The sequence below is a fragment of the Tachysurus fulvidraco genome, chromosome 19 (assembly GCF_022655615.1).
Source record: "Tachysurus fulvidraco isolate hzauxx_2018 chromosome 19, HZAU_PFXX_2.0, whole genome shotgun sequence".
Taxonomy (NCBI): domain Eukaryota; kingdom Metazoa; phylum Chordata; class Actinopteri; order Siluriformes; family Bagridae; genus Tachysurus; species Tachysurus fulvidraco.
Window position 1 is genome coordinate 15,229,517 of NC_062536.1, and position 21,223 is coordinate 15,250,739.

General features: G+C 40.8%; 2 protein-coding genes across 5 annotated transcripts; one reads left to right on the forward strand and one right to left on the reverse strand.

The window, feature by feature from the left end:
- Window positions 1-1,994: 1,994 nt before the first annotated feature.
- Window positions 1,995-8,876, forward strand: hsp90b1 (heat shock protein 90, beta (grp94), member 1). Of its 2 annotated transcripts, none has more exons than XM_047803752.1 (18): window positions 1,995-2,153; window positions 2,934-3,036; window positions 3,161-3,302; window positions 3,391-3,507; window positions 3,769-4,100; window positions 4,205-4,316; window positions 4,394-4,519; window positions 4,625-4,741; window positions 4,825-4,962; window positions 5,070-5,147; window positions 5,240-5,305; window positions 5,808-6,077; window positions 6,219-6,464; window positions 6,608-6,744; window positions 6,995-7,073; window positions 7,250-7,405; window positions 7,513-7,608; window positions 8,555-8,876. In XM_047803752.1, exons 1-18 carry the CDS (start codon window positions 2,105-2,107, stop codon window positions 8,591-8,593), a joined length of 2,403 nt encoding a protein of 800 aa, XP_047659708.1. In that variant the 5' UTR covers window positions 1,995-2,104; the 3' UTR covers window positions 8,594-8,876. The 2 variants fall into 2 exon arrangements, with proteins under 2 accessions (XP_047659708.1, XP_027006967.1); XM_027151166.2 differs by lacking the exon at window positions 8,555-8,876 and adding an exon at window positions 7,726-7,996.
- On the reverse strand, window positions 8,396-21,146 carry glt8d2 (glycosyltransferase 8 domain containing 2). 3 transcript variants are annotated; one of them, XM_047803753.1, is made up of 11 exons: window positions 21,005-21,146; window positions 19,761-19,903; window positions 15,766-15,801; window positions 12,376-12,468; window positions 12,105-12,300; window positions 11,716-11,833; window positions 10,427-10,514; window positions 10,160-10,272; window positions 9,856-10,022; window positions 9,342-9,454; window positions 8,396-8,716 (listed from the first exon to the last, which is right to left on the reverse strand). In XM_047803753.1, exons 3-11 carry the CDS (start codon window positions 15,782-15,784, stop codon window positions 8,544-8,546), a joined length of 1,080 nt encoding a protein of 359 aa, XP_047659709.1. In that variant the 5' UTR covers window positions 15,785-15,801; window positions 19,761-19,903; window positions 21,005-21,146; the 3' UTR covers window positions 8,396-8,543. The 3 variants fall into 3 exon arrangements, with proteins under 3 accessions (XP_047659709.1, XP_027006971.1, XP_027006970.1); XM_027151170.2 differs by lacking the exons at window positions 19,761-19,903; window positions 21,005-21,146 and adding an exon at window positions 15,898-16,023; XM_027151169.2 differs by lacking the exons at window positions 19,761-19,903; window positions 21,005-21,146 and adding an exon at window positions 15,878-15,989.
- Between the last annotated feature and the right edge of the window lie 77 nt (window positions 21,147-21,223).

Genomic DNA, 21,223 nt, shown 5'->3' on the forward strand with positions numbered 1-21,223 from the left:
TATGTCGATCAGTATATAAATATATTCAAAATATACAGTATAACTTAGCAAATCCAAATGATTGTTTTCCAATACACACAGTCCCTGAAATGTTTTATTTCTCTTACAGAACAGAATTTAGTCATACACCAATCATACACCATTCTGCAGAATAATAGTAACATATACTTGTGGGAGGTATACATCAATAAAACTACCACACTAACAAACACGCACGCACGCACGTGCACACACACACACACACACACACACATTCAGTCAGCCAACCACATGACTATGATCTTTGCACAGCTGTCAGTGGCAGATTCTCCAGGGAACCTCATGCACAACAGTCTCTGAAGAACACACAGAACAGGGCATGAAATAAAAAACATCCAGTAAAAGCATCGAACGCGCAGGCAGGCGGGCTGGAAGGCACACTACTTCTGTAATGTCACAAAACACACATACAGGTGCTGGTCATATAATTAGAATATCATCAAAAAGTTTATTTATTTCACTAATTCCATTCAAAAAGTGAAACACAGACTGATATATATATATCAAATGTTTATTTCTTTTAATTTTGATGATTATAACTGACAACTAAGGAAAATCCCAAATGCAGTATCTCAGAAAATTAGAATATTACTTAAGACCAATTGCTTTTTTATTTATTTTTTTGTTTTAAGAATTCATTTTAGAATTATTGGCCTATTTAAAGTGTTTAGGTTCAATAAATGGACTTTTTTTTATGAATTTCAGGACACCTCGTCATTAGTGCACCTCAGATTCATCGGATGTTTCGACCTTTAGTCACTATACACCCTCCTCTGAGGCGGCCAGCCGCAGGTCGATCAAACCTCGGCTTGTGTCCCATGTCCAATCAGAAGTTTATTATTTCTAAAGCTAAGTATCTACTCTGTATTGATTGATTTGTTGAACTATTTACCTAATTTTTTTATTAATTGATTATTTAATTTACTTATTTTCTAGCATTTCTCTTAAAAAGATGAGAGTGGACGTGAAGGGGAGCAGAGTGAGAGAGAGCCGCTGGACTGGACAGGACTGAAATCTCATGAAAAGTATGAGCATATACAGCACTCACTACTTAATTGGGGCTCATTTTGCCTGAATTACTGCAGCAATGCAGCGTGGCATAGAGTCGATCGGTCTGTGGCACTGCTCAGGTGTTATGAAAGCCCAGGTTGCTCTGATAGTGGCCTTCAGCTCTTCTGCATTGTTGGGTCTGGTATATCGCATCTTCCTCTTCACAATACCTCTTCACAAGGTTTGCTGGCCAATTAAGAACAGGGATCCCATGGTCCTTAAACCTGGTACTGTTAGCTTTGGCACTGTGTGCAGGTGCCAAGTCCTGTTGGAAAATGAAATCTGCGTCTCCATAAAGTTGGTCAGCAGCAGGATGCATGATTATGTATGTATTATAAAATAAAATGATTTGTCTTGTATCTGAACTTATTGTCAGAGCTGCTGTTTAAAATTAAAATCATGAAAATGAACCAATCAGAATCGAGTATTTTCTGTGCTGTACTAAATGAAGACATTATGCCTGTAAACCTGTTGAATCACATCATCACTGCATCAGTGTTGTGAAGAAGACTTTCCCTAAATCACATCTCAGTCCCTGGTCCTGAGTAAATAAACTGGTTGTTAAGGTGAACACAGACGCGATGATCAACCCGGATGCCACAAACACACAAAAAAGGAGTTTTTTTTCCTCCCACAATCCGCCCACAACTCATCTGAGATCAGTTGTGTTCATTCGAGGCAAAAAATGTTATAAAATAAAACCGCTTCCAGATCAGAAGCAAAGCACCACGTGCTTGACACACCTGAGCCAATCCAGACAGGCCACGATTCGATCACGTGAAACTGGACATGTAAAGCGACGATTGGTCGAACGTGTCGGCAACTCGCTTTGTGATTGGTGCAGTGTTGTGCGTGGGGAGCTGTGATTGGTCGCGTATCCCCTCTAAATCCAGACTATCATAAAGCCGACTTGTGTCTTTTTTGCAGTGGCAGTTTGTGACTTTACAGCGGTGTGTTTGGCGTTAGCGGCTTTAACCTGAGCTCCGGTGTGTTATAACGCGGTTCTGCTTCCAACATGAAGCGGTTATGGATCTTAGGGCTTCTCTGTGCACTGCTGGTGTTCAGTAAGTGGTGTATTTTATTCTGTAGCCTTGAACTTGACCGAGCAGAATACAGCAGCATCAATAGAATGGAGATAAAAACATATTGCAGTCTGTTTGTAACTCATAATAACATGCGCACGGTTTAGCAGCAGCAACAACAACAATAATAATAATAATCCAGAAGTTTGTAAACAGGTCTACATTAAACTATAACTGTTTTATTTGGTGTCTGTGCAATGAGCTGCAGAAAGGCTTCAGGCTTCTGGAAGTTTCCTCAGAAACGCCTGCTAGCAAGCTAACAGCAAGCTAACGGCCATATGGCTAACAGCAAGCTAACGGTGTTCTTCACCCGCTGCTCTGTTTCTGCTGTTTAAAGTAAATTTGTGTGATAAACGTGTTTGACGGTTGTGTAACATCCACAGCTCCTTTGTTAGCCTGCTGAGTCTTTGTGCTAGGCTAGTTCATCTAACTGCAGTTAGAAAGATGTCTGTAGATCACTGTTTAGTGTTTCATTCATTTAATTACACATCTCAGGTGTCAGGTCTGATAATGCACATGTATTCTAGCCATAATTACTGATCCAATAAAATGCCTCCCTTCCTATCTATCTATCTTCCTCCTTCTATCTATCTATCTTCCTCCTTCTATCTATCTATCTATCTATCTATCTATCTATCTATCTATCTATCTATCTATCTATCTGTGTGTACCGGAGCACCTTAAACCTTAATATATATTCTACTGTGTGTTTTGGTGGTTCATTTATTTCCTGTCTTCATAATTTTTTTTTTCTTCTTCCAGCATCTGTTAAGGCAGATGATGAAGTTGACATTGATGGTACAGTTGAGGATGACCTGGGAAAGAGCAGAGATGGATCCAGGACAGACGATGAAGTTGTTCAGAGGTTAGTGTCGTATACATGTCATTGGACTCTTTACAGCCCACAGCTGTGCTGAACTGTCAATAGACTTCCTGTGCAGCTTCTTCACCATGATGAAATGTCTTGATTTTTTTTTTTTTTCCACCAGGGAGGAAGAAGCCATTCAGCTTGATGGACTAAATGCAGCACAGATTAAAGAAATTCGGGAGAAATCGGAAAAGTTTGCCTTCCAGGCAGAAGTGAACAGAATGATGAAATTGATCATCAACTCTCTGTATAAGAATAAAGAGGTAAGACGAAGGTCTGTGAATAACTATCCAGTCCCTCTTATTTGCATAATGGTTAACTAGATTTTCCTGTTTTGATCTTTTCCCAAAGATCTTCTTGAGGGAGCTGATCTCTAACGCTTCAGATGCCCTGGATAAGATCCGGTTATTGTCTCTCACCAATGAAGATGCACTTGCTGCGAATGAAGAGCTGACTGTTAAGATTAAGGTGTGTTCTCTGGACCATCACCACTCTGTGAAAGCTGTAGAGCTTTCAGTATTGAAACTTCATAATGGTGGCATGGCTTCTGGTATTATTTTGCATTGCAAAGCAGTCCAAATTTTAGACGTTCAGTGTAAAGCAGATAGTAAGAGCCTCCTTTACAGTGGACCCTCCTCCACATGTGTAATTGAGCATGATGTTTGTAGTACAGGCAATTTTTTTCAGTAAATGGCAAGAAAATGACCCTCCAAATTTCTTCTTTTCCAGTCGGACAAGGAGAAGAACATGCTTCACATCACTGACACTGGAATTGGCATGACCAAAGAGGAGCTTATTAAGAACCTTGGTACTATTGCTAAATCTGGCACCAGCGAGTTCCTCAACAAGATGACTGAGATGCAGACAGAAGGCCAGACCACCTCTGACCTCATTGGCCAGTTTGGAGTCGGCTTCTACTCTGCCTTCCTTGTGGCTGACAAGGTCATTGTCACATCCAAGCACAACAACGGCACACAGCACATCTGGGAGTCCGACTCAAATGAGTTCTCCATCATTGAGGACCCACGAGGTGACACTCTGGGCAGAGGAACCACCATCACGTAAGTAAAGCAAATATCTTCTGCTGTAATCATAAATATGTTCTTGTGCTCATCCCAGGACTCATTCTTAAATGTGAAGCTAACACTGTTCTTGTGCTTTTTAGTCTGGTCCTGAAGGAAGAGGCATCTGACTACCTTGAGCTGGAGACTATTAAGAACCTTGTGAGGAAATACTCACAGTTCATCAACTTCCCCATCTATGTCTGGAGCAGCAAGGTCAGTAATCATTGCATGGGGGTAATAGGGGAGTGTTTATTTATTTTGTGCACTAACCTAGTCAAGCTTTCCTTCAGACGGAAACCGTGGAAGAGCCAATTGAGGAGGAGGAAGCCGAGAAGGAGGCAGAGAAAGAGCCCGCTGAAGATGAGGCTGAGGTGGAGGAAGAGGAGGAGGATAAAGACAAACCCAAGACCAAGAAGGTAAAAAACTAGTGGCTGCATTCCAAATTTGTGCTAACAAATAAAATGTGATCATATTTTAAGTCTTGTGCTCCTGCTGAATCTTTATTTTTTTTTCCTGTTTAGGTGGAGAAGACCGTGTGGGACTGGGAGCTGATGAATGACATCAAGCCCATCTGGCAGAGGCCTGTTAAGGAGGTAGAAGAGGATGAGTACAAAGCTTTCTACAAGACCTTCTCAAGGGTAAGGCTCTTGCAAGTTAAATGTATTATGGTCTCGAGTGTCTTTTCTAGCGTTTGATTTTAAAAATGAATCTCTTCACACAGGACAATGAAGAGCCCCTGAGTCACATCCACTTCACAGCTGAGGGAGAGGTGACCTTCAAATCCATCTTGTTTGTCCCTGCAGCAGCCCCCAGAGGTCTCTTCGATGAGTATGGCTCCAAGAAGAATGACTTTATCAAGGTAACATGACATGAAAAAAGTAATAATAACTTGCCATGTAAGCGAAAATTAAAAGCAAATCCTTTCCACCTCTCACATCACTGACTTGAAACCGCTTTCTGTTATAGCTCTTTGTACGCAGAGTCTTTATCACCGATGACTTCCATGACATGATGCCCAAATATCTCAATTTCGTCAAGGGTGTGGTGAGTGTTGTGACCTGTCCTTATATTACACTACATGAATGTCACGCTAAAAGCCCTTTACTCTAAGTTTAATGTCTGATCTCTCCACTCAGGTGGACTCTGACGATCTTCCTCTTAACGTCTCCAGAGAGACTCTGCAGCAGCACAAGCTGCTGAAGGTGAGAAATGGTGAACAATTCAAATTACCGAAATTCTGTATTCACAAAATTAGTGTTTTCTGCATTAATAAGCGAACAGGCCAAACACTTCTATCTCCCAAACTTTCATGTCATAGTTCAAGTGCAAGCAAGAAAAATAATTATGAAGCAAACACCGTGCAAGCTGAAATATTTTTGTTAGTGAAAATAAAGACTTGACAACAGTCAGTTTATTGGTGTCTAGTGCAACAGGCTGGTCTTGCTTTAACAGCTGTGATGTGTACAGCAGTCCAAAGGCTGTTTATTCTCACAAACCCTCCTTTTTAAGACCATGCTAAGCCAAGCTGTCTACTGATCACAATTAGTTAAATTAAACTTTTTCAATTTAAATATTGCTATGGTAACTGTACTTTTTGTTTTGTTTTGTTATATATATTCCTAATTCCTACTCCAGTGAGTACCAGTCAGATCTGTGCTCCAGTTAGAGTGAAACTTAACGGAAGTGTTCCTCTTTTTTATTTAGGTCATCCGCAAAAAGCTGGTCCGCAAGACTTTGGACATGATCAAGAAAATCGCTGAGGAGCAGTACAACGACAAGTTCTGGAAGGAGTTTGGTACCAACATCAAGCTGGGTGTGATCGAGGACCATTCCAACAGAACCAGGCTGGCCAAGCTGCTAAGATTCCAGACCTCTCACAGCGAATCGGTGCTCTCCAGTCTGGAACAATATGTCGAGAGGATGAAGGAGAAGCAAGACAAGATCTACTTCATGGCAGGAACCAGCAGGAAGGAGGTAAGCACATGATTTATACCACTTGGTCATCAAAATAGTTTGTCAGATTTTTATTGTCTTCAGATATAATGCCCATGCCTCTATATAAGCATGTATGTGAGCATTGTGCACGCATCAGTAATTTTGTGTTTCCCCCTCCAGGCTGAGTCTTCACCCTTTGTGGAGAACCTGCTGAAGAAGGGATATGAAGTCATCTACCTGACTGAGCCTGTGGACGAGTACTGTATCCAGGCACTGCCTGAGTTCGATGGTAAACGCTTCCAGAATGTGGCCAAGGAAGGAATCAAATTTGATGAGAGTGATAAGGCCAAGGAGAAGAGAGAGGCCCTTGAGAAGGAGTATGAACCCCTCACCACATGGCTGAAGGACAAGTCCCTGAAAGATAAGGTACTTTGCCTGAGCATGTGTGTGTTCTAAAAGGCTCAGTGATTTTGTAAATAAACTTGAAATTACAGTTAGTTTCTTCCCTACAATTAATGTGTAGGCAGGGTTTTAGGAATGAGCTCAAACTGTGGTGTTCTCTTCTGCAGATTGAGAAAGCTGTGTTGTCCCAGAGACTGACCAAATCTCCCTGTGCTCTGGTGGCCAGTCAGTACGGTTGGTCTGGAAACATGGAAAGGATCATGAAGGCTCAGGCCTATCAGACTGGAAAAGACATTTCCACAAAGTAGGTATATGGAAGGGTCCTAACTAAAAGTGATTTAAATCATTTCTCAGTGGTGAATTTAATTCTGATGGCTTTGTGTTTTGCTGCTATTAAGTCTTTGACTCTTGGTTTGTAGCTGTGGCTCTGCTTCATGTCAGCCTGTATTGGCAACTCGATACTGATTATTTTCCTCTAACTGTGTTTTTAATGTGATTTCAGATTTGTTGGATTGTATATTAAGTTTAAATAAATGTACCTTTTTTCATTTCAGTTATTATGCAAGTCAGAAGAAAACATTAGAACTCAATCCCAAACATCCCCTAATTAAAGAGATGCTGAAGAGAGTCGCTGTAAGTATGAATGATTTCTTTGCTAATTTTGAGGTTCAATTTGTTTGAACTTTTTTTTACATTCTTGCATTTTTAACAGTAATACTGTTTAATCAACATTATTATTCTTAATAGCCTTCCTATTAGAGTTTCTGATGTGACTCGGTTACATTTTTGTTTATACTTTATGTTTACAGTCTAATGAAGATGACCAGACAGCATCTGATCTGGCAGTGGTCTTGTTCGAAACTGCCACTCTGCGCTCAGGCTACCAGCTGGCTGACACTAAGGCCTACGGAGACAGGATAGAGCGCATGCTCAGGCTTAGCATGAACATCGACCTAGATGAACAGGTGAGTACAACACACGTGCACATGTATGACCTGATATTCACACTAATACACTAGACACCTGGAGTTTGTTCTGCTTTTAAAATCCCATGTTATTTCTGTGTGCTTAGGTTGAAGAAGAGCCAGAAGAGGAGCCTGAGGAACCAGCAGAGGAAGAGGAGGCAGAGGATGAGGAGGAAGTGGCAGCAGAAGATGCTGAAGATACGGTGAGTTTATTTAACTTTTGTTGTAACTCTGCAGAGAATGTGTGCCTAGTTATGAGTGGACAAAAAGGGGGATTATGGTCATTTCTGTATAATCGATATCTTGTCTTTATTTTACAGGAAGCCACAAATAAGGACGAGCTCTAAGAGGTTGTGAACAGGGGGAGGGGGTTTGAACAGGGGGGTGGACAGACATGGTAGAGTCTGGATCCCAAGTGGCTGCCTTGTCTCTGTTGGGGATGTTGGGTTAGGGTTTTTTAAGGAGCTGTTTTTCTGTTTGATTTTTTTTTTTACATTCCTCATGACTGTAAATTTGTTAATATTTAACTGACCAGGTTATGGAGTGCTGAATTCCTGTCATGTGAACGATTAAATGTTTCCAAAAAAGGAATCGTCTGTCTTGTCTTAAATTACTGGAATTAAATATCAGTTGACCTTTTCACTGTAATGCCTCTGGATCTGCCACAGCTCAAAGTACAAAGCTTTAAAATACTCAATGCAAATTTCTCATTAGTACAAAATTGGCTTAAGGCCAATGATGTGATGGCAGACCTTGTAATTCACCACCAGTCTGATCACTTTCACTGCCGTCCAGTGGTGCTTTAGGTTGAGGTCATTTTCTCTAAATTTTCAAGCATTTCTGGGGCAGAAAATAAAACCTAGCCATGATTTTTACCCTCATATATTGAGTAGTATGGTGCATTTGAGTTACAAAAGGTTTTTGATCGTTTTCTTAAGTTGTCCTAAGACACTGTATAATTATGAAAACACCCATTTTCCAGACCCCTTGTCACTTGGTTATCTTCTTTATGTAACTGGGCACTTGAGAGCCTGGGATTTGAACTCGCTTCCTGTCAGTAGGTACAACATCTTAATGTCCCAGGCTTCAATCATCGCATTAATTAGTGTATATAAAAGTCTCTTAGGTTTTTTTTTTTTTACTTTTCAGGCCGCAACAATACAAATTTTCCAGAGGGGTCAGGAATAAACCATTTCTCCCAGAGGTCAAGGTGAACACAGGGGTAGTCCCAGGGTTTAAAGCGACCATTCCAGTGAAGCAGTTGTGCCTCTTTGAGGACCGACTGGGGATAATGAGCATCAGGACTCCAACCTGAGGGGGATAATGGGGAAATGAAGGAATTTTAATTTGTTGTTTCATTTGAAGTAGAGAAATTGTTGACTTTAGCTAGGAACATTTATACAAATGAAATTTCAACAATTTTATGAAGTTCACATATTAAAGTCAACTGTATATCAGTTTTTTTATACCACAGTGTTTAATACTCTATTCTGATCCGTCCGTAAGTGGTGATTAAGTTTCTAGAACAGCAGTTTGGGTGACTGTTCTGGCTCAGAGGCAAATCACAGGTTCATATTTATCAGATTAATTAATTAATCAATCAGGTCACATCAGTTGATTATCACTGATTAGCTTCTGATGTCAAGACAACCCAAGATGGGATGACAAATGTTCTCTCTCTTTTTCTCGCTCTCTCTCTCCTTTTCTCTCGTTCTCGTTCTCTCTTTCTCTCTCTCTCTTGGGTTCTCTCTTTCTCTCGTTATCTCTCCTTTTCTCTCTCTTGTTCTCTCTCTCTCTCCTTTTCTCTCTTATTCTCTTTCCTGTTCTCTCTTTCTCCCACACACAAAAAGCCTAAGTACTTGTGACAGAAACACCACAGTGATTGCTAAATGTACCTTTCTCTAAATACAGGGAGAAGCAGGTGTTTTTGAATTACCCAGGTGTCTGACGTGCCACTTAGGGTCGATCCTTGTATATTTGTTGTGGAACACTATGAGCATAGGAGGGGTGGCTACGCCGCCTGCCATGGCACTGCTGTAAAGGTTTTCCCTAGAAAAAGGGGAATGTGGGAAATGTTAGCAATTCAGAGAAGCGACTACAAGGTTTGAATATTAAAGTGAAGTTGAAGATGGAAGATTACATAGTGGCTGTATAAGTTTTTATATCAAGGGAATCTATTTTCTTTTGGGTGACACAAATTATTGCAATTAGTAATCATCAGAAATAGTTTTAATTTTACATGTGTAGAAGATCAAAGGCAAGCAGCTCTAAAAGAAGAGTAGATGAGATGAACACAGGACAGTCTTTATGGTAAAAAGTTATAGAATGCCACTTTACACATTTTTGGAAAATTCATATCGGTGGAGCTGATTAATTAAATAATATTCGGTGTTCAGAGAAAGCACACAGACTTTTGGGTTCTCTGAACAAAAAAAGCATGTAGGACTCACTGAACGTTCACGCTCATCCATTTCTCCAACTGCACAGTGATCTTCTGCTTCTTCCACTCTTCGATATCAGCCACAAACACACCAGGGTTAAAGGAGCAGTCACTCGGGTTAATCCCCAGCTCTCGCACTGCCTGCTTTCGATAGTCCAGGAAACCCATGTAGGATGCCTGGCGAACACACAGGAAACAGTACAAGAGGGAGGTTGTTATTGGTTTTTGAACACACAATGCTGTAAGCTTGCATCATAATCTAACAAAAAGCATGGTAGAGATTTCCGTGCTGGTCTACACACACGAGTACGTACTTGCATGCCCACACTGCGCACCATCTCGTGTGTAGCAGGCAGGTCGCAGTCTGAAGCGAATGCTGCTGCGTGTCCTGACTGCAGCTTGATCTTGTACAGCTCCTGGATATCTCCTGTGGGTTTCTCTCATGAAATTAATGTCCTGAAGTTTTCACTCACACACAAACAAGCCGAGTAACCATTTCCCCACAGCTTCCAGCATCTAACTTCAGGTTTAATTGCAAATAAAAGACTATGTAGTGACTCACGTGACTAAAGCGCTCATACCTTGAACGATGATATCATCATCCAGGTAAACGATCTTCTTATGATTGCTTAGAGTAAGCAGGGGTAAGTAGAAACGTACGAAGTTCAGCTGCGACACACACAAGGTACATCATTGTATCATAACGGTTCACTTTGTAGGGCTACAATTAATAACTGTAGTCTATTTTAGAGTTTGTACACACATGTGTTTAGTCTATTTTTGGTTCTCCTACAAATGATGGAGTAAATAATATACCTCATACAATATTATTACACACAACTAGATTTTATATTTTCTCAGTAACTGCTGACGTGTTACAGATGTTTCTGTAAAGCAAGCGGAAAAATATTTACCCCAGTTTGAAAGTAAAATCTATGAGGCGTGTCTCTGTCTAAAAAGAAGTCAGCCCTAGCCTTCTGTAGCCATCGGCCGAGCGAGCGGCCGGCCGGCGCGCCGGCCGGCCCGCCGGCCGGCCAGCGAGCCGGCGAGCGAGCGAGCGAGCGAGCGAGCGAGCGAGCGAGCGAGCGAGCGAGCGAGCGAGCGAGCGAGGAGCGAGCGAGCGAGGGGCCGGACGGCCAGCGAGCGGCCGGCCGGCCGGCCGGCCGGACGGCCGGCCGAGCGAGCGAGCGAGCGAGCGAGCGAGCGAGCGAGCGAGCGAGCGAGCGAGCGAGCGAGCGAGCGAGCGAGCGAGCGGCCAGCGGCCGGCCGGCCAGCGGCCGGCCGGCCGAGCGAGCGAGCGAGCGAGCGAGCGAGCGAGCGAGCGAGCGAGCGAGCGAGCGAGCGAGCGAGCGAGCGAGCGAGGGGCCGGACGGCCAGCGAGCGGCCGGCCGGCCGGGCGGCCGGCCGGCCGGCCGGGCGAGCGAGCGAGCGAGCGAGCGAGCGAGCGAGCGAGCGAGCGAGCGAGCGAGCGAGCGAGCGAGCGAGCGAGCGGCCAGCGGCCGGCCGGGCGAGGCGAGGAGCGAGCGAGCGAGCGAGCGATCGAGCGAGCTGAGCGAGCGAGCGAGCGAGCGAGCGAGCGAGCTGCGGCCAGCGCCGGCCGGGCGAGCGAGCGAGCGAGCGAGCGAGCGAGCGAGCTATCTATCTATCTATCTATCTATCTATCTATCTATCTATCTATCTATCTTCCATCTTCCTTCCTTTCTATCTATCTATCTATCTATCTATCTATCTATCTATCTATCTATCTATCTACCTACCTACCTACCTACCTACCTACCTAATTTGTATGTTTTAGTTTAGAACAAAAGTATTTTAGTTTAGTACGAAACTTATTTGAGTTTAGTATAAAAGTCTCTTTATAATTGCTTACAGGATGGAGGAGATCTGGTCGGGATGTATCAGGCTTCACTTTGCCTTTCAGTGCCATAGGATTGAACTCCAGGATCTTATATTTGATCTGTTTCAGCTTGGTTTTCTTAATGTACTGCCTGCTCGAGAGGAAGACAAAAGAACAAGGACAGGTCATGTGTATCAGTATGTTATTGAACATCATCTGTTTAGTTTAGCATATTCTAGATCATGATTTGTAATGTTGGTCCAATTTTTTTTTCTATGTAAGTATTGTATAACTATATTTTTTGTTGTTTTTCTTCTTCTTTTGTACGGTGACCTTGAGTGTTAGAAAGGCGCCTTTAAATAAAATGTATTATTATTATTATTATCATTTATAACACTATTGTCTATTATAACATGACACACCTTGTCAGCTTGATAGCATCCCTCAAGGTCACTATATAGAAGAACACACTGGCCCGTGTGTTGCTATACACGCTGTTGATGGTTGCCATGGCGGCACCCAGACGCTGTTCCGCTGCACAGATCACAATGGGAATGTCTGTCTCCGACTCCGATTCATCGTCCAGGGTTCGGTTCGAGGCCTCGTTCCCTCTGAGCTCTGCAGCATGAGAGCAATTTCAAACAACAGGCTTTTACTTCCTACTTAATACTTTGAGCTTTATACGTACTGTACCTGAGTGTTTTTCTGGCTGATGTGCTCTAAACATTTTGCTGTAGAGAAGAGCCAAAGCCATCAGGATGAGTAACATGGACAGCGCTCGGTTAACTGGAACATAGAGAGGACACTGCTGCTAACACGTACTGACAAGGGATAGAATATATTAGGGGGGAAAGTGAACAGAAAGGTCTTCAAGTGTGCAATGGGAAGAAGGCAAGCGGATGGAGGCAGTTTGATGCTCTGGGCAACGTTTTGATGGTTCTGTCATGTTCCTCGTGTGGATGTTACTCTGACACGTACCACACACTCCAGTATGTTTGATACTTTATCAGGGATCTCTCACAGATGGTGTTATTCATACACAGACTCAAAGTACATCCATTTATTGCGTGAGTGAAATGAGAGTGTGTGTGTGCCCTGCGATGGGTTGGCACTCCGTCCAGGGTGTATCCTATCTCGATGCCCGATGATGCCTGAGATAGGCACAGGCTCCCCGTGACCCGAGGTAGTTCAGATAAAGTGGTAGAAAATGAATGAATGAATAAATGAATGATATTCCTTAATGCCTGGGATGATGTTTCCTGCAACACTACAAATTATTTTCCGGAGTGTTTTGAGGAACAAAGAGTTCAAGGTCCTGACTCGGCCTCTTTGTTCCCCAGACGTCAATACAGTTGAGCATCAAATCAAATCAAATCAAATTGTATTTGTCACATACACACACAGTATATACAGAGTACGACATGCAGTGAAATGCATTTCGCATCTGTCCGGTATTCAAACATAAGGAAGGCAGCATTTATGAGACGTGATGAACCAAACAAGTCTGATCCATGAAGGCTCAACCTTACAGGACTAAAAGATATGCTGCTAAAGCCAGATACCACAAAACACTTTTAGAGGTCTTGTGTAGTCCATGCCTCGACGATTCAGAGCAGTTTTAGAGGCACAAGAGAACCGACACAATATTAGGCTGGTGGTTTTAGCATTATGACTTCAGTATGGTGTATATACAGACTGAATATACCACAGTACTCTTAAAGTCTCCATTCTATTCTATTCTATATGAGTTTTTTTTTTTGATAAAAAGTATATGGTATATGGCAACTTAGTTTTAAACTTTAAATGTCATTTTTTAATTGTTTCTTTACTTCTGTAAAGCTGTTTAAGACAATGTGAATTGTTAAAAGTGCTATACAAATAAACTGAATTAAATTGAAAACAAATTGCTTGGTAAAAAGGAAGAAACGCTTCAGGATGTGCTGTTATAGGAAAATAATCAGCTTCAGGGTGGTAACAGTAGCTCTGTTTTGTATCAGGCTTTATTGCATCAACCTTTCAGTAATTATTTTAATATAACAGCACACCCCAGTTAGCACGTTTGCCTCACACCTCCAGGCTCGGGGTTCGATTCCCGACTCCGCCTTGTGTGTGCGGAGTTTGCATGTTCTCCGCGTGCCTTGGGGGTTTCCTCCAGTCCAAAGACATGCATGGTAGGTTGATTGGAATCTCTGGAATATTGCCCGTAGTGTGTGAGTGTGTCAGTGAATGAGAGTGTGTGTGTGCCCTGTGATGGGTTGGCACTCCGTCCAGGGTGTATCCTGCCTCGATGCCCGATGACGCCTGAGATAGGCACAGGCTCCCCGTGACCCGAGAAGTTCGGATAAGCGGTAGGGAACGAGTGAGTGAGTGAGTGAGTGAGTGAGTGAGTGAGCACACCCCAGCATTTTATTCCTTATCAGGGAGTTTACACCGTGGTGTTGTCGAGCACAGGCACTAGAGGTCACTGAAAAACAGCATCAGTCTCCACAGTCCCTGAAAAAACTGGCAACCTCTAACATAATTAAGTAAAAATACACAGGATAAAATCAAAAAGTCATCTTCTGTAATAATAATAACCCCTGTCTTTAGTGCATTCCTTTTGACCAAATAAAAGCACTGAGTTTTCTATTAGAAATCATAATCCCAAGATAAAATCAGATCATCCTTCTGTATAAAATGTCTCAGTCCTTAGTTATTGTGTTTCTGTGATTCTCATCGTCAGTTTAATCCACTGGATTTCAGTCAGGTTTAGATACGAATGCAGTTCATGGGAGAATCGGAGCACTTTTCCTTTTTCCCAGGACAATGGAAGTTTCTAGAACAAAATTAGTCTTTTTAATATTAGAACTTACTAGAAAATGAAAACTATATTAAAAATGCTGTCTATAATATAATTAAGCTTAAAATCCGTTTGATCAAATCGTATTGAAGAAATCCTTACTTTGATTATGAGAACATGGCCTTCGGGTTCTGCGTTTAATGTTGAGAGACTTGGCAACAACTGCAGATTAAAGTCTGACCAGAGACACCTGGCAGTCGCTTGCATTTTCTAAAGTGAGGATGACTAAGTTAAACTGAACAGAATGTTAACCCCTGAGGTAAAACTACACAAAATCTAATTTGTCACAGGATAAAGGCATGTAATCAAGTGTCCAGTTCTGTCATTTTATGTTCTCTATGAAGCTACAAAAGCAATCGTTTAATAATCATTCTGTGAAAAAACGCTATTTTGATTTCTACTTAATAATTTTACAAGAAGGAGTTTGACTTGCACACACGATAGACTTTCTTTCTGATGGTTACTTCATACACGTTTTAACAGCCAAAACTGAAGCACACACACACACACACACACACACACACACACACACACACACACACACAAACAATGTCAGCTCTGAGAGTTGTATAATATTACGTCAGAGCACAGAAAGATCCCTGGCTCTCTCTTTACAGCTGTGTTTCACCATCTCTCTCATGTCTCATATCCCAAATGTTCACATTTCTTTTAGCTTGAGCTGGAACTGAAAGAATTGAAACAAAACATTAGATGAATTTCTCCTCAGACACCATTTTATGGAAAAACTCTCCATCTGGAGTCAGCTCTTTAGAGGTAAAGCTCTATCACTGGAAACAAGAAGACAAAACAGCTACAAGATAGAAGAAAGGAGCGATTTTTGGTGTTTCTCTGTAATGTGAGCTAATTATCTTCAATTATCTTTGTAGCTGTTGTAAATAATGTAATGGATAATGTTAAAAAATGGATAAAAATTATTATGTGATATTTTTTATTTCCATTGATCCATATTACACTTATGAGCTTGTGCTCATGGGTCACTGGGAACCTGGAGTCCGTCCCAGGAGACTTGGGGCACAAGGCAGGGTACACCATGGACAGGATGTCAGTCTATCCTCCCAGGACACACACACACACACACACACACACACACCCATTCATACAATATGAAAAAACCTCAGGAGCACAGAGAGAACATGCAAACTTCACACACACACACACACACACACACACACACACACGGTGGAGACGGGACATTCATTATTTAAACAAAAACTGGTACTTACTCTTCCTCAGCATAGCCATTGTTTCTTCTTACACATCTGCACAGATAGAACAAAAAAATAATAAAAACGACTAAGCTTTTCCCATTCCATTTATAACAGCAACTCAACTCACAGTAATTTATTGTGCTAAACTGCATGTTAGAGGAGCCATTAGAAAAGATCCACCACACATGTCCAGGGTCCCGCTTAAGCAGACACTCAGGATGAGTCCCTCGAGTCCCTGAACACATGTGGAACTTGTTTCAACGGGTCTCATGATTCTTACTTCCTGGCAGCATTTTTAGTGCACATGTATCTCAGGTTTACAAATAGCCATTCCAATGCTTTTATTCCACTCCCACTCTCACTCTTTCTTTCTGGGCAGCCAGCTTATCTGCCCCATGACGCCTCAGAGCTGGAAAAACAGACTTCACTTTTCAAACTTTTGCAAACAAAAGTAATCAAGGCGTACAACAGTTTGCTTACAAAGAAAGCTTAAAAAAATATGACGCTGAAATGAAATCTAGTTTTTCGGAAGTATGTGACTGATTTATTCTAGAGATCTTTTACAAAAATATTTACAGGCCACAGTTTAACTTTCAGGGAAGGACAGAGCTTGAACTTCACAAGGACAGTTTTTGTTTAAAGCTTTCAAATTCAGAGATCAAGTCCAAAAACTCCACCTACATCAACATGCATGCATTTTCTTTTGCAGCTCTGAAATGAAATGAAAGCCTTTATTATCTCTGAGGAGGTTTGGGTCAGAGAACAGAAGCAACTATGATACAGCAGTGAGGGTTAAGAGCCTTGCTCAAGGGCCCAACAGTGGCATCTTGGCAGTGATGGGGCTTGAACCCTGACCCTCCAATCAACAACCCAGAGCCTTAACCGCTTGAGCCAACACTGCCTTCCTATTGTATGACTTTAAACAGAAAAGTAGTTGAAAAGAGATTGTGGTTAGACTGAAAGCATTCTGAAGGGGAAACTCTCTGTTTATGGGTTCCTTAAAAAGCACTTCTCTATATGAAACAATATGATTTTATTATAGATTTAACCTTTTACAATTTAAGAATCGTCTATTATTTCACCATCTGAATAAATGATCCGTGTGCTCGTTCACATTCAGTTTAATCTGTTTAATCCCAGTCTGTGTTATAATGAATCTGGGAGCTCTGAGAAGAATGAACCCTGAAGTGTTCACCAGTAAACACAGAGCATGTTATTAGCACCAAGTACATACATGCTCACATATTTACGTATTCACACCTAGGGGGAATTTAACATTGTTAAACCAGCTAAACTGTCATATCATGTAGAAAGAAAATGAAAAATTCCATATAGAGATAAACTCAAGCCTGTAGCTGTGAGACCAAACCACAGTATACTCTTTTTTGGAAGTTCACCATTTACAGATAAACACTTTTATGTTCATTACTTTCAAGTAAAAATAATTTTATTTTCATTCTTACTACTTGGATCACAATTAATCGAAATTGTTTACTGATATGTTAACAACAAGGTGTTTTCTTGATAATATATATTATGTTTGTGAATATTATACATAGTATATTGGATCGTCACAAAGACAAAAACGAGCCTTTTACTGACAGCTAAATTGAGTAATCAATGAAGTGTATTGCTAGTGATATCAATATCCATTATTTGTACCGGTTTAAAAGCTATATGTCAAAATCCAGAAGCATCGCCTTGTGTGTGAGTATGTAAGAAAAGCTCACTGTAGGCCCGTGAGATAGAATAAAAGATGGAGGTGGATGTACGAACACTATAATCTGGAATAATGCATGTTGTATTTGTGTGTATGGACTGCCCCATAAAGGCAGTTAATTTGTTCCAAATGTAAAATGTGCAATTCAATTTATTTGTATAGCGCTTTTAACAATTTCCCATTGTCTCAAAGCAGCTTTACAGAATTACGGAAACAGAAGCGAGAAGAAAAAAAAGGAAATAAATATAGAAGAAGAAGAAGAAGAAGAAGAAGAAGAAGAAGAAGAAGAAGAAATTGTTTAAAAATAAATTAATATATACTCCCTGGGATGATATGAGGAAGAAACCTTGAGAGGAACCAGACTAAGAAGGGAACCTCATCCTCATTTGGGTGACACTTGACAGGAAATAATGGAATTGCAAATAATGTCCTTTCTAAAACAGTTTATAATAGTGCAACCGGGACTAATGGGTCATCATAAACTATGAGTTCATCACAGACCTGATTGCTGATAAAGACCAGACCATACAGCTGACTGACACAACTTTGGTTTAAAGAAGGCATGACAGTCTCCGAGCATCTCCATCCACAACAATCCCACGAGACTCTGGATGACCATGCAGATCAATCCCTGGCAGGGTGACCACCAGGCGACGAGACTCCAACCAGCAGCAGAACATCAGGATGGGGTAAAATATTCCCCAGTTCTCTGAGCCACACCTCAGACTTTAAGTGTTCAATTTTGTGAAATCAAATGTTAGCTCAGAGAAAAGCATCAGCATTAATCTATTCACTACTACATCAGAACAGCAAAGCTAGAGGACCTTCACCGATTACTGTACATAAAATGCTCCAAAAGTGCTTTAAGGGTTCAAATAATAATCTACAGATCTATGAGCTACCATTAAAACTGTTCTTAAAACAAGTCTCCCTACAACATATGCTGTAGAATTGGAAATAAAAAGCACGTTGAATGAACTTGATTTAAATTAAATCCTTAAATATGGTCATTTGATGTGTGTAAATGTTTCTTACCTTCCTAAAGAAGCTAAGAAATGGAAGTCTTTCCAGTAGGATAAACAAAATAAAGGAAAGAATAGGGTTATAGATGTAAGGGTTTTTTAAACTCTACTGAGTTCAGTCTGGATTCCAGATACCTGCTACCAGTTACCAAAACACAGTATACAATCTTTTTCAACCGTTAATTGCTAGTAGAAAGTGTCACCTTTACTCAGTCCAATTCGCTTTTATTGCACATTTATCAGCAGACCCTCCAAGAATAATCTCCCTGACATGGGAGACATGAGGACGTGAGGAAGAAACTCACATCTTGTATTATAAATCATTCCACTTCTATAACTGTGTACTATTGATATATAGTCAGATACTGCAATTGTGTAATCAGGAACTTGTATGAACTTATGAATATGATTTCTGCTTCTGAATTCATTATAGTTTCACCTTCAAGGCTTTTTTAAGACCTCTTTTATTATGGAGACTCTAATAATGACATCATAAACATCGTATACCAAACGTAAGGCACTCAGAACATGTATCATATATTCACTATCATATCATTTACTCATGTGATTGCCAAGCTGGTAAGTTATTTTCCAGCTCCTTAGAGATGGTCTACCAGCTCTATCTGACTAACTCGGTGTGGGATTGGGCTGCTGGTTGATATTTAGGCCAAATGAAGACTGTAAGTAAAATGAAACCTGAGTATAATGTAATGGATTAACAGTATCCAAGTTAGTAGGTTTACTCAAACAGACCAGGATTAAATACACAAATGCAGTCTAACGTTTGGTGCATCTGCTTAATAAATAATCTTTATTGACTTCTTATCTTTGCAGGATTGACTTTGAATTTGTTTCTGAGTTTATTTTGTTCTTCTTCACACTTCAGCCACATCCCAAACCTCCCACTACAGCACTAACTAGGACCTTTGTAAGTCAGGACTGTTCTCTGTACACTGATCTACTATTTTAATAACAAGTATGCAAGTATGAAATTTCCGACTTCAGCAAACTTGCTACAAAAGTGGTTTTATTAACTTTATTCGCTTAATCCCGAGGTTTCAACCTAAGTGCAGAAGCAATGAACAGTCAAAGAGACCAAGCCGAAATTCATCAGCGTTACTAATGAGGATTTCGGAACCTTTTTTCTGTGCCGCTGCTATTCATTTTATAACAAGCGGAATTAATGCGCCTTTGAGCCGCTAATAGGTGCGTAATTAACTTTCAGTGTTATTTCTTTACCGTGTTAAGCCTGTGTTTCTCATACTCACCCCAGGAGACGTCTCAGCACACTTTCTGTCTCTATACACACTCAAGTTGTGAGATTTTCTCGAAGCGCATGAGAAACTTGATTCCAGCTGTTAGTGATTTTTCTCATACAGATGTGTCCGGTCTTGTTGAAGCGAGACAAAACCTAGTGACATTTATGACATGTACAAGTAAATGTAGCCCATACGTCGAGTTATAAATGTTCTTAGGGAACTGTAACAGATCCTATGACGTTACTATTTACACATTAAATAATTGGCACTCTGTGTAAAATAGCGGCATTTTTTAAACTGCCTAAAATAAACAATACAGAAAATTATTTCGAGCTATAATTAAAACTTTATTAAGGCTGATAAGAAGCTGCCTAACAACTTCATGTGAATTTGGGGAATCGTATTAAATGCCGTTTTTGGCCAATCCAATTAAACCCTTTTACTTTTCCTATCCTTTCTCTTTTCCCCTCTTTTCCCTGTTTCCATTTCTTTTTCCTCTTTTCCCCTCTTTCCCTTTCCTTTTCTTATTCCTTATTCTTTTCCCCTTTCTCCATTTTTTCCCCTTTCTCTTTTCACCTCCTCTTTTCCCAGTTTCCATTTTTCCTCTTTTCCTTTTCCCTGTTTCTATTTCCCTTTCCCGTGTTTCCATTTCTTTTTCCCTTTCCCGTGTTTCCATTTCTTTTTCCCTTTCCCTTCCCTGTTTCCAGTTCTTTTTCCTCATTTCCCCTCTTCACCTGTTTCAATTTCTTTCCCCTTTCCCCTCTTTTCCTTTCCTTTCCCCAATGCTACAGGTCTCAATATACTGATCAGCCATAACATTAAATAAACTGACAGCAGACACTAACATTGATTATCACATCATTATAATGGCACCAGTTAAGGTGTGTGCTATAAGTCAGCTTGCGAACAGGAATTTCGTACTGTGTTAAAAAAATATCTGTGTTAAATGTGCAAGCCTAAAGCTCAGAGTGATTCTCACACACAACACGATTCAGATTAAAGTTCCAGTAATGATCAACGGGTTTCTTTGTCGTCTCAGAAATAAAAGGTACAAAACACTACTTTTTCTAGTTGTTTAAGCAACAAGGAAATTCTGTACCTTTGTTTCTATCAGAGCTGGAGTCTAACAGGTTATTTTAAACTCTACGTCCCTGAAAATCAACCAAAAAGAAAAAAATCCCCCTGTAGAATGTAAAGACATTATTTAGTATTTTATTCCAAACCAGATAATAAAGTTTGTAGTCTTTACACACCTGCAATATCAGGGTCAGTTGCAGAAGTTCTCAATGTAGTATCTCAAGGGTAAAGGCTTTGCATGTTACTCATTGGAAGTTTGCAGATTTGAATCCCTGCACTGCCCAAGATGGCACTGGGTGCAGACCCATACACCTCAACTTCTCAGTTGGAAGATGCTTTAAATAAAAGCGACAGTGACATGAAAATCCTTTGAGGTTTCAAATGCATTCTTCATA